Source organism: Takifugu flavidus, chromosome 21 (genome assembly GCF_003711565.1).
Source record: "Takifugu flavidus isolate HTHZ2018 chromosome 21, ASM371156v2, whole genome shotgun sequence".
NCBI lineage: Eukaryota > Metazoa > Chordata > Actinopteri > Tetraodontiformes > Tetraodontidae > Takifugu > Takifugu flavidus.
This window is the reverse complement of record NC_079540.1, coordinates 1,841,633-1,860,689: the sequence shown is the minus strand read 5'-3', so window position 1 is coordinate 1,860,689 and position 19,057 is coordinate 1,841,633. Positions and strand designations below refer to the sequence as shown.

The 19,057-nt window shown below is 47.1% G+C and overlaps 2 protein-coding genes across 3 annotated transcripts; both read left to right on the top strand.

Annotated features, from left to right (window-relative positions):
- Positions 1-910: 910 nt before the first annotated feature.
- On the top strand, positions 911-14,835 carry fam91a1 (family with sequence similarity 91 member A1). Of its 2 annotated transcripts, none has more exons than XM_057020747.1 (24): positions 911-1,217; positions 2,220-2,304; positions 3,386-3,537; positions 4,596-4,653; positions 5,731-5,798; positions 6,174-6,287; positions 6,584-6,674; positions 7,414-7,476; positions 7,753-7,859; positions 8,059-8,097; positions 8,728-8,840; positions 9,028-9,137; positions 9,450-9,559; positions 9,642-9,728; positions 9,854-9,983; positions 10,130-10,278; positions 10,725-10,859; positions 11,902-12,015; positions 12,120-12,192; positions 12,350-12,496; positions 12,582-12,683; positions 12,761-12,884; positions 12,993-13,062; positions 13,166-14,835. In XM_057020747.1, the coding sequence occupies exons 1-24, from the start codon at positions 1,146-1,148 to the stop codon at positions 13,349-13,351; spliced, it is 2,499 nt and encodes an 832-aa protein (XP_056876727.1). In that variant the 5' UTR covers positions 911-1,145; the 3' UTR covers positions 13,352-14,835. The 2 variants fall into 2 exon arrangements, with proteins under 2 accessions (XP_056876727.1, XP_056876726.1); XM_057020746.1 differs by having other exon boundaries at positions 9,447-9,559.
- A 1,493-nt stretch (positions 14,836-16,328) lies between these two features.
- On the top strand, positions 16,329-18,014 carry lratd2a (LRAT domain containing 2a). The gene has a single exon (XM_057021119.1). It carries the CDS (start codon positions 16,721-16,723, stop codon positions 17,528-17,530), a length of 810 nt encoding a protein of 269 aa, XP_056877099.1. The 5' UTR covers positions 16,329-16,720; the 3' UTR covers positions 17,531-18,014.
- Positions 18,015-19,057: the final 1,043 nt, after the last annotated feature.

Genomic DNA, 19,057 nt, shown 5'->3' with positions numbered 1-19,057 from the left:
ATCTATTTTTACAAATTCTCAGCGGTCGTGATGGAAACATGTAGCAACATCTCTGTCGCCGCTGCTGTATTCGTCTCTCCATTTGCTTCATTTGGTAACACCTGGAGTTATTTTTCCACTGTACCCCCCCCCCCCCCCCCCAATCTACATCCACCTGAATTTTGTAATGAGCCCGCTGTGAGCTATTATTAACGCTAAGTCTACTAATCACCCGGGTGACAGCTTCTTATTTGCAACCAATTTGGGGCTCGGCATACAATCAGTCACTACTGCATGTTCTGAAATGCCATGAAATGATTGACATTTCATATAGAGTATAAATAGTCAATTAGATCATAAATAAATCAAGATTTCCTGATGACAAACTGCATCAAAACCACACACCAAAATGAAAAGTTGAGTCATTTTTAAATATTGCTTGATATCAAATCTTATTATATGGTCATACTAGCATTATTTTTGCACTAGCCTGCTCAATATTTATATATGTTAGTATTTCAGGCAACAAATGAGAAGCCCTTATGTAAACTATTCACCAAATAATTTCAAATATTTATTGTACTGTATATATCGTGCATTGTATTCATGAGGTAGCAGAGATATGGCAACAGAATTTTAAAAAGAGCACGATGCATCTAAATAAAGCACTAATTCGCAGAATTGGCCAGTGTGACATTTATTTATTCTTAAATTGTGAGTGAGAGTTATGGTAGAGCTCATGTGTAACTCCCCTAAATAAATAACAAACTAATTAATAGAATAACTGGCCATTATTTTAGGAGGCTGGTGATGTCTACAGAGCTGGCTGTAGATGATGATAAACCCCCCCTTCGCCATGACAATGAGACAACATGAGAATCCATCACTTCTCATTTGCCCACCTTCCATTCACATCCATGACCACGCCCCCGCCGGAAGTGACGAATGTAGCCACGAGCGTGACGAACGGGTGGTTCGAAAATACAACAAGGAAGTGGTCGTTAATTGTAAAAGAAAATTATCCGCGGAGAAAAGATTCGTTAGTTTCAGGGGCCACCCTTCTCCGCTGTTGGGTCTCGGGAGGGTGAAGTCACCGAGGACTTGCCCACAGGCCCGTTTCTGATCGTCTCGAGGGATTCGGCTTTTAGCCTGCTAGCTAGCTAGCGATGAACACGGACGTGGAATTTCACATCAGGCAGAATTATCCATGGAACAAGCTCCCAGCTAATGTCAAACAGGTACGGGGGCTTAATGGGGGACAGACAGGGGGGGGCACAGCTGTGTCCCGGGAGGTGGAGCGGAGAAGGAATGTGTCAATGTCACCGCAGTGCCGTCTGTCTTTGACAGGCAGCTGTCAGGGTCGCAGAGATTTTACCTTTCAGCCATAACGGCTTTAGAGTCGTTACCGACCATCAGCGTTGGAGCCCATGAAGCTATACCGCCCCTGCCTAACCTCACTGCGGTCACATGACTGATTGTGCGATAGGCGCATCCACATGATGTTAGCGGCTGGATGCTCCCCTCAGATAGTGCATTTAAATCCAGGAGCAGAGCATGCAGCAGGGTCTGAAACCTAAGATACAAACCAATTTAATAGCCTGCAGCGTAAATTGGTCATGCCATTCCCCCCTCCCCCGCGTGTGTGCTGCAGCCGACGTGGGTCATTGCAAATACAGCACAATAACCCGCCTGTCCTCACTGAAAACAGTGGACCGGAGTCATATTAAGCCTGAGAATCTGTGTGTCACCTGGTTTGTGCAAATAGTCGTGCATTGGGTGGATGATGCTTCAAGTTCCAGTTTTTCTTCTCTTGACACTGATTTCAGTGTCATGCATGTGCTGTTCCAACGCTTTACACACGTTCTGTATCTGCAGATTCCAGAAGAAAGAGGAGAGATGTGGGACTTGCATCCCTAGTCCAATTTATTGGAACTGATATTAGAGAAATCTAATTTAATAACAGTGAGAATTATCCACATCTAATACCGGGTGCAGCTCTGGTGAAATAGCTGCTGTGTGTTCTTGGGAAGTAACTTGGGAAATAAATGTTGTTTCTCAATAGTTTTGCTGACTTATTCAGATCCCACCCAGTCTTCCTTCCCATATCTAGGTCCCATCAGTGCAATTGTCATGTGATATTTTTGCTGTTTCTTTTGCATATACTCAAATAGATTCTCCTTAAAATCGAAATTTCACTAGTTTTGTCACCTTTCATATACGCTGTGTTTTTTTTCTTCCAGAGTTTGGGAAACTCCCAGCGTGAATATGAGAAGCATGTGCTGTTGTACAGCATCCGGAATCAGCTGCGATTCCGCAATAACTTAGGTGAGAATGGCTATTTCAAAGACACATTTTTTATTGGACTCCTCAAACATTTTATTGCTGAATGTGAATCGGTTACATTTGGTCCTATGCAAATAGGACAGACAACATGTGACAAAAGGGGCAAGACAACGTTTTGCCGGTGGTTGCCACAAACCTCCTTCACATCCTTTCTGGATGATGAATGCCTCATTTTGGATTTTGCCACTGGCCACTACTGGTAGCACGAGAAAGTGTGTGCTGCTGACACAAGTGACATAAGTAGTGAAACTCTTCCAGGATGGCATATCAATACACACCATGATCTGGGGAGGCATTGTCCTTGGAGAACCACACGGACCTCTACTTAGGTGCCAAAGGGTACCTTGACTGTGCTGAGGTACCAGGATGATCTCCTCAGACCCACTGTTAGACCCTATGTTGGTGCAGGGAGCCTGGGTGATTAATTATGCCTGCTGGAGTGTGTCAGAGGTTCCTTCAATAAATAGGCAATGCTGCTATTGACCAGCCTGCAAGTTCTCCAATTAAATTCGAGCACCTCTTTAACATGTATACATTGAATCAAAAATATAGGAACATATTTCCTTCACCATAAGCCACCATAGATTCTCTGATATTGGGGAAAAAAAATAGTTGAGGTCACATATACAGGTCGTTCAATCCCAGTTCCCACCACTAGATGTCGCTAATACCCATCCTGGAGGCCTTTAAAGGTAATTAAAGATTTTTTTTTTTTAAATTGGTCGTGTTGGGTTTATCAAAAGCGGTAGCTAACAGCAACATAAATATGGAGTGTTTTGCTGCTTTGCAGTGTGGAGTTTGCATGTTCTTGTGTGGGCTTGGTTTTCTCTCTTATCCCATTAAAGGAGAAGGTATATTAAGCTCTAATCACGTAAAAATAAATTTTATGACTCCGTTCCTGGTGGCACTTGTCTAAATTTACTATAAATGTGATTCTATTATTACTATGTCAACATTAGACCCAATATTCTTTAAAAAAAATCCCCAAAAACCTGGATTGTAAACCATTATGTAAACCATAAACCATAAACATCTGCCCTGGTTTTGTGTGTCTCTTGAACAGTCCGCCATGTGAGGAAGGACGAGCGCAAGTATTACGAGGAGCTCCTGAAGTACAGCCGAGACCACCTGATGCTGTACCCCTACCACCTCTCTGACATCATGGTCAAAGGACTGCGAGTCACTCCGTTCTCATATTATGTAGGAATAATGGAGGTGAGCACCGCATCGAACAACAGAATGAGGATGGAGGTCTTGCAATAGAAGCCTGCAAGCAACTTTTCATAAACCTGAGTGGAAAAACCGATAGCTCTCTCATACCACTGAGCTGTTTAATCATTGGGCTGTGGGCTTTAGCTCATCAATATGGAATGATCGTGAATCTCTCATTTTGTCCAGCCGTACTGTCATTATGTCGTCAGTGTGCTTAGTGTTAACAGCATGAGTGAGTCATGCACTAGAAACTGAAGGTCAGCGGCGTTTGAAACAAACGTATAGGTATATTCAGTCATTGTATGTAGGTTGATCTGCAGTTTGGAAGCCTGTGTTCCACTGGGAAACTGATCCCAGGACAGAAAAAGGCGTTGCTGCTTACTCAGTGGCCAGTTTGGCCTCAGTTTGATAAACTTGGTGTGTTTGCTGCTGACACAGCGGAGCTCACGCAGAACCAGTCTGTCAGTTTTCCTTTTCTTTTTTTGAACGTTAGCAGGAGGTTCTTCAAACGTCTGACATACTCAGCTATGTTACCGAGCCCATCTGTTCATTCATTTATTTATTTATTTGCTAAAAATGAGTCATTTGCTGCCTTTCTTTTGCTGCTTGATTATGCCAAAAAAAAAAATCATATTCCAAACTTTTAGAAATCACATTGTTGTGTTGCTAGCCTCCATTTTTAATTTTGTTGCAGACATCCTGTTTTATTTTAACACCATTTTTACTTCATGCTGAGCTCTTTTAAGCTTTTTAAGCTCACTTTATTTTTCCTCTGAATGAGCTTTAATTGTGGCCACTAAATTGCTGAAGGCTATTGCATGTTATATTAATCCATTTTAAGCACTTAATGAAAACGGGGAGTAGGAATCAGTCTGGATGCCAAGTTCCTCTAATCCTATTATAAATTAAAAGCAAGCGTGTAGAAAGGAGCAAAAGCAGAAAATAGGTTAATTCTGCCTTTTCCTTCTCTGTCTCCCTCATGGACATGTGATATGATATGTGTGTATGGTTCGATATAGTGTGACATGTGAGATATGATCTGTGTGTGTTTTAACCTCCAGGACATAATGAACAGTGAGAAGAGTTACGACTCCCTGCCAAACTTCACGGCTGCTGACTGTGAGTTTCACCTCTTGCAGCTCTATTCTCTCCCCGAGGTTGTCTGTAACCTAACTCTGGCGTTCTCGCTCACTGTCATTTACACTTGGCATAAAAGTGGATGTGCGTTTGTCATGGGATTGCAATTGGATAGTATTTTTGCACTCGCACCACAGACACGGTGCATTAGCACAGCCTTTTACAGGCGTGTGTGCAGCGAGAGACTTTCAGCAGTTTGAAAAAGTCACCTTGTTTGTCACCAGAGGCGACTGTTCCTTCTGAAAACAAACCCTCCAAGCTAAACTTTAATGGTGGGACAAACAGGGAAAGCCATCTAAAGCTTTATAAGGCTTCAGCCTTTCCTGCTCTCCTTTATTTGTCTTTTACCAACACTTGTGTGAGGCTTCTCCTGCACCCAGGCTACCTCAGAAACATGGCAGAGCAACATGCTGGCATCCACAGCAGAGGACCCACTTCAGTTTTTAAATAAACATCTTACTTTTGACAGATTATTAGGGGGGAAATAAGGAAAATCACCTTTTTCTTGCTTTTTTCCTTGAATCCTGTTTCTCATTTCTCATGATGAGATATTTATATTTGTGTCCAGTCAGGACAGGACCCTCACGCTGTGGGGACAGAAGGCTGCCGGCAGGCTGGCACGCACGCAGGGTGCACGTCTTTCTCCTCCACCGGAGCTTTGAATGTGTGGTAGATGTGAGAGAGGCGTTTATGTGGGGGGATGTTTTGCACGCCATGTCTCGGTGAAACGTATTCTGCCCGTGCACGGCTCTGCTGCGTTCAATCCAAAAAAATCCGATTTGGGCCTAGACTGCTCTGGCTGCCAGCCCAGAACCTTTTGCTCTGTCTGCTCCATGGCTGCAAGTCACAGGCTGGAGAAGATGACACAGTGGGAACTGGGGCTGAATTTTTCACACATTTCCACTAATGATGCTAAAATTGGACTTTTCGTGATCATTTATTATTGTTTTGGCTCTTGATTACTACATACAGGCAGTGTTCCCTCTCCTCATCACCATTTTGGAGGTTAAGTATAGATGACCAGTTACTGAGGCTTGTTTATTTCCACTACATCTACAGGCCTGCGCTTGCTTGGGATCGGAAGAAACCAGTATATTGACCTGATGAACCAGTGCAGGTCCTCCAAAGTAAGCTAGTTCTCTCTTTTCTCATCAACCAACTTGCTAAAAACTTCATGGCCATAAATAAGAGAATTGTTCTGGGGTGTGGGTGTATGGGTCCAGTCCTGCCTCTTGCTGAGATCGACCCTTAATTGTTAATAGAATGTTTTGCCATCGTGCCTTTCATAAATATCCAACAGTTATGTCCAGGAGCCATCAGCAGGAGGTTCCGCTCATGTTTTTAACAGGTTTCTTCCTGTTCAAAAGGGAGTTTTTCATGCTGCTGGTGGTTGTTCAAGGCTTCATTTTCTGGTTTTCTGTAGAGCACCAACAGAGAATATTGATTGAAAAAGACAGATATGAATAAATAAAGTTGACCCTGATGATTTGTGTCTTTCTTAGAAATTCTTCCGCAGAAAGACAGCAAGGGACCTTCTACCAGCCAAACCGGTGGAAATCTCGGTGGAGCCGTGGTGGGTTGCACAGGCAGGCTTCATAACTGAGGATGACATCAGGGTGAGTGATACATTTGATCACTTCCTTTTCAGATTGGAGGAACTTTCAAGTTATTATTTTATCTAATTCGGCCGAGATGTTTTATCAAAGTTCCCAAACAGACTCAACATCTGACCATCTCATTAGCTTCTGCTACGCTACACGTGCAGACGTCATCTCACACACAGCAAACAGCCGTCAAATTCAACTGGCTACAAAACACACTGAAATTCTAATTATGGTATCATTTAACTGTTCTAAAATCCACGGAATCAACCACACGTGGGCTCTGATGCGTTGGATTTGTGTCACTGCAGATCTGCTCTCCGGCAGAGAAGAAAGCCATCGATAAGATGATCGATTCTGGTCCCCAGCTGGCTGGATCGATGGAGTACAACGTTGTCTTAAGTGAGTGTCTGTCACACGTACTCAGACGGTGTCAAGCCACGAACAGGCGTGTTAAAATTACAGTTTATTATATCGCTTATTTTACCGTTTTTCCCCAACATACGGATGAATAAATTAGATTTAAAAATGGTGGAATTGCGTCATCACAACAAGTGACGCAATAAAAGCACCCATAGTGAGGACTTTCTCGCTTCTTAGAACAAGCTTTGCTGTCACTTCAGGTGCACGTAAGGTAGCTTGATCACTTGAGCTGATGTCTGAAGCTCTCATTTCTAAACAGCAATGAAGGGATTTTGATATAAGTTGAAGAAATCACAAAGCTGACTCCAGAGCTGATAGATTTTCATCAGCTTGCGTTATGAAAGATGAAGCAGGGGGATGGAGGCTGTGCGCATGCAGTTTAAATATTAATTAGAGGAAGGTTTGACTGTGATGAACCTCCGTCTGTGGAGCTGGAGCTGCTGCAGGGGGAACAAACACCAGTTAAAGTGGCAGCTCGGAGCAATTTGAGTCCAAGTTGTTCTAATGAGTCTATTGATTTCATTTTTTCCACCCGCTGCTGCTGCTCATACATTTCCTGTCTTGCACAACAAGATGTTCAGAAACTAAATTGTTTGTTTCGTAAGATACAATTTGATTTCTCCACATGGCCGCTGTGATGCTATTGGATTTTGTTGCTATAGTAATTATGTGGATTACCGAGACAGGGATTAATTATCTGCCTGCTTTTTTGCCCAAGGTTTGTACAACCGAGGATTTATCTACGTGGATGTTCCCATATCTGACGATAGCTGCATCTCAGGTACATCATTGTGTGTGTGTGTGTGTGTTTATGTTTGTGTGTGATGTAGATAGAGTTATTACTTTAACAATTAAACGCTGCATGGAGCTAAATTATAACTTGGGGAAATACAAGCTGGCGTCATTAGTTGGGGGGAAAAAAGAGTGATCAGTTGTGGAGCAGTGCCTAATCTAGTTATTAAAATTCCATTAGAAGAAGGGAACAGAATTGATTGCAGTGTAAAGCGCATCCTCTTCTGAGTGTTTGCTGTTTGTCCTCATTGTTTTTGTCCTTCAGTCCCCCCACTGGAAGGCTTTGTCATGAACCGTGTGCAGGGAGACTACTTCGAGACGCTTCTATACAAAATATTTGTGTCTATTGACGAGCAGACAAATGTTGCAGAGGTAAGTGCTACAAATGTGCCTTAATGGGCTCCTGCACCGGAATGCTGTGGGATTATTATTGACACTAGAAAACACGGTGTTGTCGTAGTAACCTTACTGTCATTTCCACTGTTGCTTTGTGTAGTTTAGTTCATCATAGCTCCTGTGTTGTTTGTTTGTCCTTTTTCCTGACTTTTATCACCCTTTTCCCTATTTCTAGCTTGCAAATGTGCTGGAGATTGACCTGGATTTAGTGAAGGTGAGTCTTTATTGGACTGAGGTACAATTCTAAAGTTTAAGATTGATTTAAAAAAAAAAGAATGTATGAGGAATGCCTGGAAAAAGGACACAGACCAAAATGTGTTCAGAGGTAGATTCTCTCTCACGCTCTCTCTGTCACACGCACACACACACACACACACACACACTCACCCACACACAGCTCAGATTCACCCATGGCTGGTTATACCCATGGCTCCACAAGAGTGCTTAGCAGTACCGTTCTTGGTGAACTGGTGCTCAGGCTTGACCCAGTTTTCTGCAGTTTCTAAATCTCCATCATAGACACAAAATCCTTCTAACTTTTATGACCTGCAGTGTAAATAGCTGAACTCTCTTCACTCAACCGCGTCTCATTCTTGCCACTGAAAAGCAGCACTTGAAAGGACTCACTGAAAGCATAATTCACCAGGCGAAAGCATTCAGAGGTGATTGAGACGCGTGAGGGAACTCGGAGCATTGTTCATTGGATTGGAGTTGAACTTTTTCTTGTAACACTGTCTTTAGGCCTTCTGAAAGTCACTTACTGTGCTTCCTATGATACAGAAATGTGGAGTGCCTCAGGTAGCACCATGGTGAAAGTCACTTGGTTTCTCCTGTGTTGGAACAGAATGCTGTCTCCATGTACTGCCGCCTCGGCTTCGCCGTGAAGAAGGGTCAGGTGTTCAGCTCAGACCAGCTCCACCCGACCTGGAAGAATGCTCCATCTGTCAACAGGCTCAAGTATGTGCTGCCTGCTCCAGCACCCAGCATCAGCTATCTGCCATCTCGTGATTGAATGTCCTACTTAAAGATTCTCAGTCTTGTTTCAGCTCAGGGGGAAACAATCACACTTTTCCTGGAACTGTCCTTACGCTAACTCATTTTCAGACCGTATGAAACCGCTTTTGTTTTACCTCCTCTGGGTTAGGAGCACTATGGACCCTCAAAAGATGCTGCTGTCCTGGGAACAGGGAAGCCCTGTCATGGAAGGCGGCTCCTCAGCCACCGACACAGACACTACCAGCCTGGAGGATCAAGGTCTGCTTTGCTGTATACACTTTTCTGAGTACTCTGTACATTAGTAATACCACTTCTGAATGGCAAGAATCCCTTCCTGAGCCTTATTTTAGAAGAGACAGAAATACTAATTAATCCCTCAGAAAGCACCGTTGCATTTTTGAAGTCCATTCTTGCATTACTGCATCATTAAAACATATTATGTTTGCTAAGACAGCTCTTCTGGTGTCCTACCCCCTTACCCCTGGCTATTCTCATCAAATTTGTCTGCGAGCTATTATCTGTCCTCTGAAAGCGTTGCATTTATGGAGTTGCGCAATGTCTCTGCAGCAGACACAGGCAGCGTAAGCAGCCTGAGCATCCCAGCTGCACCCACAAAGAGGATCGCCTTCCTCTTTGACTCCACCCTCACAGCCTTCCTCATGATGGGGAACCTGTCTCCGGTGAGTGGACGATGTTGCATGACAGAGGCATCGATATAAAGCAGCCGTCTCGAGTCCTCTGTGGACTTTGCCTTTCAATCAGAATCTGAAGAGCCATGCGGTGACCATGTTTGAGGTGGGCAAGCTGTCAGACGAGACCCTGGACAGCTTCCTGGCCGAGCTGGAGAAGGTGAGACCTGCACTGGAAGCGGGAAAAGGGGGGACGCATCGGTCCAGAGGATAACGATGGGCAAACTCATCCAGACCTGACGTGTGCGCGATCACTCGCTCACTTGTTCTCTGGCATCTTTGCAGGTGGAGAGCACAGCAGAAGGCGAGGCCCAGCGTTACTTTGACCACGCTTTGACCCTGAAAAATACCATCCTCTTCCTGCGTTACAACAAAGAACTCACTCAGGACCAAGGACCCGAGATCCCAAATATAGGTACCTATGAATTCACACGCATTTTTGTCATTCCCTCGTAGAAACGTGATGGGCCACTTCATTCAGCGCTGAGCGGACACAGCGTTTCCAGTTGCAGGTGTCAGTGGAGTTGCTCATGCAACCTCTCCCTTTTCTCTCCACACCAGGGTTCCCCTTGGATATGCTGCGCTGTGAGAGCCTGCTGGGTCTGGACCAGGCCACCTGCAGCCGCGTCCTCAACAAGAACTACAAACTGCTGGTGTCCATGGCGCCGCTTAGCAATGAAATCAGACCCATCAGCAGCTGCACACCTCAGGTAGGAGTCCCCAGCAGAGCCGGTTTTACTGGGGGGAACGGCGAGCGGGACGTCGGCTCCTTCCTTATTTACTTTACAGATGTATGTTTGGGTTACCGGCTTTATTTCTGTACACTGTTGTGCATTCAGACTGATTTATGGTGCTGTGTGTGGATGCTTTGTGGGGCCTCTAGTTGCCTCCAACAACATAACTACACCAAGGGAAATGGGCAGGGAAGGAGGGGAGAGGAGCGGGACGAGTAACTCCTCAGGCTAGCCACAGTTCAGCTTTCAAAGCATTCTTGTTTTCTTTGTCTGAAGGAGGAGATCTAACAGAAGAATAATCTCGACTCTTCCCCTCTTTATCTGAATGCCTGCTTTATTGATCTAGGATGCATGTCCATTAAATTAGCCCTGCTTGTTTACTCTCACACAAACATGACCCCCCCTCCTCTTTGTCCCCGCAGCACATTGGGCCGGCCATCCCTGAAGTGAGCTCCATCTGGTTCAAGCTCTACCTGTATCACGTGACTGGCCAAGGCCCACCCTCTCTGCTGCTCTCCAAAGGTTCCAGGCTGCGTAAATTACCAGAGATATTCCAGGTTAGCAAACGAACAAATGTTCCTCTCATTAGTAACAAAGTGTCTGCAGTGTGCGATCAAGGACCTTCAGTTTCCACTTAATTTTGAAAGCATTCTTGGAATTTGGAGCAAGACTGATCAAAGAAATCATTACATTTGTATCATATGTAGTGTAAAATGGTTAAACTTGGCAAAATTCACCTGATTTTATTCTCTTGAATTGTTATTCTCTGGAAAAAGTGTTGCCAGCAGCTTGGTTAATCCTTTGCTGCCTTCAGAGGCAAAAGTAATTTAAAAGGTCAGCTGAAAACTTTGAGTGAAACCAGAAAGGAAGCTATAATGCCAGGCTCAGCAGGGCGAATCATGTAAAAGCCCCTGTATATTAAATCAGCAGTGGGGGGGAGTGGGATGAAAATGTCACCGTGAACAGAAACGTGCATCTGGCTGTTTCTCACACTCAGAACATAAACAGTGCTTTCAGAATGATTAATTAAAAACGCTAATTTTATACGGTTTTGCCACAGCCCTGCTCAGAGGAAGGAGAAAAGGTCTAGACCACACATGACGCTTTAAAGTTCAAAGTAGCTTTATTAACGCCAGTGAGTCCACTATGAAAACAACTCAAGATGTCCAAGAATAAAGTACATCTTGAGTTGTTTTCATAGTGGACTCACTGGTGTTAATAAAGCTACTTTGAACTTTAAAGCGAAGTACCTAACTCGTCGCCAAGGCACGAAGAGGTCGGCTAACTAGACACAACCTCAGTGCCACCAGGTAACCAGGCCAAGAGAGCCAATGGCTCACCCATGTGTAGAGGTGAGCCGTCCCTCCAGGTGTCAACCATCGCGGCCAACACGCCGCTCTCTGGATCCTAGCAACCACACCTAAACAGGAAATGGGTCCTAAGGCTTAGGAGCAGTTTTTCCCTCAGATTCTTCATCAGATTTTCTTCAGACTCTTTCCAGCTTGGAGTTTAGACCTGATCCCGTCACGTTGTGCACCGTGGCTGTGCAACCCGGACACTTTCACTAGTGTTGACTCCTCTTTTGATTTCTTTTTCCAGGTTTATGACAGGCTGTTGATCACCTCCTGGGGTCACGACCCCGGCGTCGTTCCTACGTCCAACGTGATGATGATGCTCAACGACGCCCTCACTCATTCCGCCGTGCTTATCCAGGTGACCACACACCCACCCACACACACACCCACACACACACACACACACACACACATTGTGGTTTCTGTTCTTAAATAAACTCTACGGTATGTTTGTGTGCTCAGGGTCATGGCGTGCACGGTCATGGAGAAACAGTGCACATCGCTTTCCCCTTTGATGAGGAAGATCTAAAATCAGGTGATTCATTTTAACGGAACATTTTCCTGCCTCCATCATGTTTCTGAAGGTTTCATTCTATATATATATGAATAATGCAAGCTGTCCTTCCATTAAATGCATTTGCCTGCTGGGATCCAATTGTAGGTTCCATAATTTCAACTTTTCCTGGTTTCAGAGTTCTCCTACTCCAACATGTGCACCCACAAGGCCCTGCAGAAGCTGAAGGAACACGTGGACCTGAAGCGTCAGTGTGGCTACGTCACCATGCTCAGCTCCCACAACCGGCACCGGCGCCGGCCCAGCGACAGCACCGAGTGCCGGGGTAAGAGCCCTGACCCAGAGCTCCCTCACTGTGTCCTTCTCAGCTTCCTTCATGCTGACACAAGGTTCCCCACTTGTCCTTTAAGGGGACACTCATCTAGGCGGGGGCATAGACACCAACGGCAGCACGGAGTCCTTCGAGCTCGTGACAGAGGACAACAACGGGGAGGGCAAAGCAAAGACAGAGAGTAGGAAAACTCTTTGGCTTAAAAGCAAAAAAACCCAGAATGGTGATTCCAGTGTTGCCACTTTGCCCTTTTTCCAGCCCCCTCCTCTGAAGACGAGTGGGTTCCTCTGGAGCTGTGCTTCGGGATGCCCCTCTTCAGCTCGGAGCTCAACCGCAAAGTGTGCCGAAAAATCGCCGCGCACAAACTCTGCAGCAGCGAAAGGTAAAGAAAAGGAGGAGACGTAGCTCCGGGCGCCTTCAGCACGTGATCGAAACCTTTTATAAAGGTGGAAAAGGCCGATATGGTAGTCACGGCCTTTTGTTTTCCCAGCCTGCAAGAGCTCCTCCACTCCAGCCGCAGACTGTCTCTGAGGGTGCTGAGCTTCGTTCAGTCGTTCCAGGTAATAAAACAACTGTTCGATCCAGGCTGAACCTCAGCCGCTAATGTCTCCCCGATGTGGTCTTGTGGACAATCGATGTGGACAGTTGTCCTTGCGTTGGCAGGACGGCGTCCAGCCCTGCGACCTGGACAGCGGCGTCTCCAACCCTCTCAGCCAGCCACAGGCGGAGTCGGGGGTCCCCCTGCCAGCCCGCAACCTGCTCTTCAAGGACGGGCAGCTGAAGGAGTGGAGGGGCCGGGCCCCTCCTCCTCTCGACCTCTCGGCTCTGCAGAAGGACCAGTCCACATAGACCCCTCCCCTCTCCAGAAAAGAGACTTCCGGGTTTAGTCCTGAGGAAAAGCCCCACACATCTTCATATGTCGTCTGTCGTGTCCACTCACAGGAAGCACTTTGTCCCGGGAGTTCTGGCAGCACTAGGTCAAACTCCCACGTCTCCCCCCCCCCACGATTCCTCGTCTGTGGATCAAGGCGATGTCATCCGTCAGAGTGGTGCTATTCTCGCCATGCAGAACGGCGATGCAGGTAAACGTCATATCACCAGGAGACACGAGCTCTGGCCCAAACTGGATGCGGCGCGGTCCTTGAACGCACCACGCGGCGTCAACGTTCCAAGCGTGGGGGCGTTGAAAGGATTTCTTCAGGAATCATTTAAGCGTATGCATCCTTTTCTGACCGGCTCTGCGGCCCAGAGTACACGGAGGCCCTCGTTCCCTCTTTGTGTCAGCTCAAGCTGAGTGATCTGATATGCATGACGGCGTTGCACAAGTCCTTCCTTCTTACTCCAGCATCAAACTTGTCGGGCATTTTGGTTCTTATTTTGAATGTCACTGTGCAGGAGTTCTGAAGTAACGACGTTTAACATTTTGTTTTGACACATTCAACTAGTCCTGTCAGTGTGAACCTGATCCCAGAGTCAATATCCGCCACAGGGAACTATTTTCTCTTGGAAAGCCGAAGTGCGTCAGCTGTTGTGCGGTATCAGAGAAACTGCTGTGTAAATTCTGTGTCCTCAGTTCAGGAGAACACCAAAGACCTTTTTTATTTCCTCTGTCGCTGTCCTTCCTTTTCTTTTGTTGCCTTATTTTCGCCAGCCAATCAATATTACCAGATCTTTGATCAACGCCTTTGGTTAGCTAAGCTAAATTGACTTAGCGTCTTTTCTTTTTACAAATCACCACTATAAATGATTTATGCACATTTTTGTGAGCGTATCTGCCTGCTGCCAGCAACAGTTCCCTCTTCACCCGATCACACCCCCAATGGTGGATCCAGGCTCGGCGCCACCGTCGCTTGTGTCCTTTTTAATCACCTTCAGACTATCAACACTTTGTCAGTGACCTTTATTTTGAAGGAAAATGCATCTCTTGAACCATTTGTGGTTGTAGTTTCTAATGTGGACCTCAAATAGACAAAAAAAAAGACTCACATGAGGTCTCGTTCAAGCATGATGACCGTGTGTATAAGCTGTTGTGTATGCGTGTCCTGTACCCCCCCCCATGGTCATTCCAGAGACCTTCCACCAGTGTTTGAAAAAAAGATGCTAATTTTATATGTCTGTCTATATTTTAGAAAATCCTTGTCGTAGCTTATTTGATGGGACTGAATATTGATGAACCGATGATGACGCTCTCGTAGTGAAGTGGGTTTTAAAACACAAACTAGTGACATTCCTCCATCCACGCTCCGTCGCCTCTCTGTTCCAGATTATTACAAGGAACGATGTAAAAAGTCGATGAAAGTATAAATAAATATGTAATAACTTTTTCCCTGAAAGTTTGGCCCCCTCGTCTGTGCCCCAGCCAGGCAGCGCTGTGCCGTGTGCTGCGTCCTCTGGCGCCCCGCTCGCCGCGGGGGGACAGATGGCGCGCAAGATGCTGCGTCCGTCTGGTGCAGGTAGACGCTTGTTTACCTCCCTCTCGGTTTGAAATGAGCTTAAAAACGCCAAAGCTCGGATTAAACGCCTTTGACCGGCTAGAAAAATGCTAGATTTTTTTTATTAGCATGTTAACGTGCACGCGGTGGCCCCCACCAGACAGGTCTGCCCGCTTCCTCCGCTCCAGCAATGTCCTCCATTGCAAATTGCCACGGCTCACAAGGAGTGGGGGGTGTGGGGGTGTGTGTGTGTGTGTGTGGGGGGGGGGGGGTTAACCGGGGTCACAGCAGAGCAGCTCCTGGAAAGATCCATTTCTGGGCCCAGCGTGAATGCTGGGGTGTAGATTGGAATATCTGTGGGGAGGTGTTGCTGGAGCAGCTCCTGGAGGAGCGGAGGGAGGCGTGAGGAGGAGCAGAAAGGTTCTGGGTTCATGACGCAGCTCGTGCTCCAACATCCGTTCACTCGCTCTAACCGGGTTTAATCAACAAGTGACGTGAAAACCAGATCTGAGCTTAAGATCTGAGCCATTTTCCTGATGTCCCAACAGAACCCCCCCCCCACGTGTACCCACGCTCTTCCATCTTGACCTTGAAACCTGCAGGGGACAATCCGATCTGAACCCTGTGACCCAGATCGAACTGTAATCAGAGAAAGCATTCAGTCTGGATTACGCAGGTTTGGAAACGGTGGCGTGATCCAGCGCGGCTTTAGCCTCCTAATTAGTCCTAAGAAGTCCCCGCGTTGCTAATCTGCTGCGGCCGGTGAGGCTAATCTGCCCGTTTAACCCAAACGGGGACAAACAGAGACATCTTCTGTCCACATGTCCACGGGGATCCGGTGGGTGACTTTCAGAGATCCAGCGGGTGAGAGCAGGGGTCACACGCAGGTCCAGACACTAAAGTCGGTGTCACAAGGACACTTTTCTCTTGCTGTGTAAATAAGCAGAGCCATTATAGCAGCGGCTAACAGACCTTTGAGGTCAAAGCCCGCAGCCATCGGGACATTCAAGGAGAGGCGGGAGGTCAGAGGTCACCCAAAGCAATTTATAGATCCCGACGATTCTTTACAGCCGGCAGTAAATAGGTATGCAAAAAAAAAAACTAGAAATGTGAAAAGGAACATCAAACATGGCTCATACGTGTTTGTTGAGCAAATGAGAAACTTCTCAACTTATTACAATATTATTTTCACTTCTATTGGCGGAGACGCCTGTTTGTAAATATTTACACTATTTAACTGCGTTCGGTGTTTGTTTCATGGTGACAGTTATTAACTAATAATGATAATTGTTATTTTAAGGTCCAACTGCCCCAGGAGCGCACCCGGGGCGCGCTGGTGAGAATCACGCACGCTTCCGCTTTAAAGCAGCAGCGCTGCGTGCGGCTGCCAGAGTGTGCGGGGCGCTGCGGAGCCACGGAGCTGCTGCAGCCTGCTTTCGCCTCCAGTAAAGAGGGGGGGGGGGGGAAGAAACAGACTGTTTGTCGAAGATCTGGATATTGGTGCTGATTATCGTCAACGGCCGCGGGAGCGAAGTTTGCGCAGGGAAATTGGAGCTGGAGGATTCATCCAGGCGCATTTTCCGAGTTCTCCTCCGAACTCCACTTGTTGATGGGCTCCGCTGGGCGCAAACACACGAGGGAAGGATTCGAATGCGTGATTCGGATACAAGCCCCCCCGCAGCGCCTGGTCCGAGGGGAAGGAGGAAGTTTGAAGGCGCGTTCGGGAGGCAGGTGGCGGTGATGCGTGACACGCGGTAGCGGCTCGGGTTACCAGGTGAGCGGCGCCATGGGGAACCAGATGGAGAAACTGTCGCATTTAAGTTACGCGGAAGTCCCCACGGTGGATCCGAACGGCGTGGACGCGGACGACGGATCGCGGATCGGCGTCTCCTACATATTTTCCAACGACGATGACGAGCTGGAGGACGGCGGCCGCGCGCCCGACGGCGCGGAGCGGAATCAGGAAGAGAAGCAGTACGACCAGCGCGACGAGGTGGAGTGCGCCGTCCACTACAGGGACGAGTGCATCTACGAGAAGAGCTCCAGGTCCGCCAGCCTGGAGGTCTACTCCCCGGAGAACCTCCTCAACAGATGCAAAGCGGGAGATCTGGTGGAGTTCGTGGCCACGGGCCAGTACCCGCACTGGGCCGTGTACGTGGGGGACTTCCAGGTGGTGCACCTGCACAGAGCCGAGGTGAAGAACAGCTTCCTGACCGACGCGAGCCAGGGCAGGAGGTGCAGGGTGGTGAACGACTTTTACAAGTTCAAAGCTCTGGGTCCGGACATGGTGGTGCAGAACGCCATGGAGCAGGTGGGCTTGAAGGACCAGGAGCTGAGCTGGAGGAACTCCGAGTGCTTCGCAGCCTGGTGCATGTTCGGGAAGAGGGAGTTCAAAATGGGTGGGGAGATACGGATAGGCAAGCAGCCCTACAGGTTGAAGGTGTTCTCGTCCGGGAAGCACTCGCACGTCCTGGAGTTCCAGTCGCTGGAGGACATGATCACGGAGAAGAGGAGGAACGAGCATCTGGGCAGGAGAGCCGTGCTGCAGGAGCTGGCCGCGCACGTCAGCAGCGTGGAGATGGACAGCGAGCACTGATGCATGGCGGAGGCTGCTCTATTCCGTTACAAACCCTCTTTTTTTTAGCTTTTTACACGCGTTACCTGCCTTAAATCCTCAGCATCTTTCAAAGCCTTAATCAGGAAAACAGAAACGTGTGGAAGAAATCATTTCACAACCTCCGAACTGATTGTATAGTGTCATAAAAGCTTTCCACATCCGAGAGACACTTTACAGCCGGGGTTAGCAACCCAGTCCCACCGCGTGGGAACTCCAGTCCGGGTGTTCTCTCCTACCAGGTTAAAGCCGCTGTCGACCTGGTGGGAGAGAAAACCTGGACTGGATCCAAGCCTCGTAGGACAGGATTGATCTCCCCTGCTGATAGTTGCATCAAATTGCATCAATAAATTGTTCAGTAAAGTCTGTGTGTCAGATTTGGCGGCGCCTAGCGGTCGGAATGTAGATCGCACTCCGTGACATGTGATGAACTATGATAATAATGAGTAATAAACATTGACGGCAACATCTGGTGAAGAAATACAAAACTCATTGGCCACATTTACCGGTGAATTCTCATGTATCATTTTCTTTGGGCCCCGCTCAGCTGAGCAACACAAACCTTGTTTTACTTTGTGTCTTTCAGTGGTGCCAAAACAAGGAAAGAACGCTCATTGTGCAGCCTTTCGACACATATTCCTCCCAAATCATCCGCTTTTGTTTCTGCATAGTTTCTTTTCTACTGTTAAAGTAAACAGGAGAACTTTCCTTTAGCGACACCAAGCAAATTGTTTTACTAACTAAACCACATTGAAGCTGAAAACTATAACAACTAAAGCTCAAGAGTGTAAATCTTATAAAAATCGAATGTAAAAAAAAAAAAGGTTTATGTTTTTATTCACTAAATGTTTAATTTTACATAAATATTCACACGGGTTCCCCCCGGGTGCTAGCATGTTGCCCCCCAACGCCTTTCTACAGAAGCCCAGAGGGGACAAACAAACCTTCATATGAATCCAGAGCCTTGTCTCATAACTCCTGGATTTAAACGCAGGTTTTTCTAACATGGAGGCCAGTCAGCAGCTTTACGAAGGCCATTGCTGGAATTCACTGGATTCCTTCCTGACACGCTAAGCTCATTAACAGGTTTTAATGGGGCACATTTGCCTGTGTGCTCTCGCTGAGTCATTGCTTGTCTGGACAAACATGTATGATGTTGGAAAAAGTCAGATAACATCCGCCACGCCAGGAGTGTGCAAACATCAGCCCATGTCAGCGACGCAGCATCCTGTGTGTGACTGAGCCTTCGGGAATTCATCCGCGCTGCTTTAGGGCCGACAACAGCCTTATCGAGGCTTTTGGACCCGTTGACTAGCTTGATAAGTCCAAAGTCTTAGCAGATGCTAATGACTTAAACAGCCGGAAGGGTGAGCGCTGAAGCCATCTGCAGTCAAGTGGCTCTTTGATCCAGAGAGGCAGGTGGCACCACTGCTGGCCTTAGCGTAGCGGCCTTAGCGTAGCGGCCTAGCTTGGCCCCGCGTCTGCGTCTGCTTGTTGTCAGGTGACGTG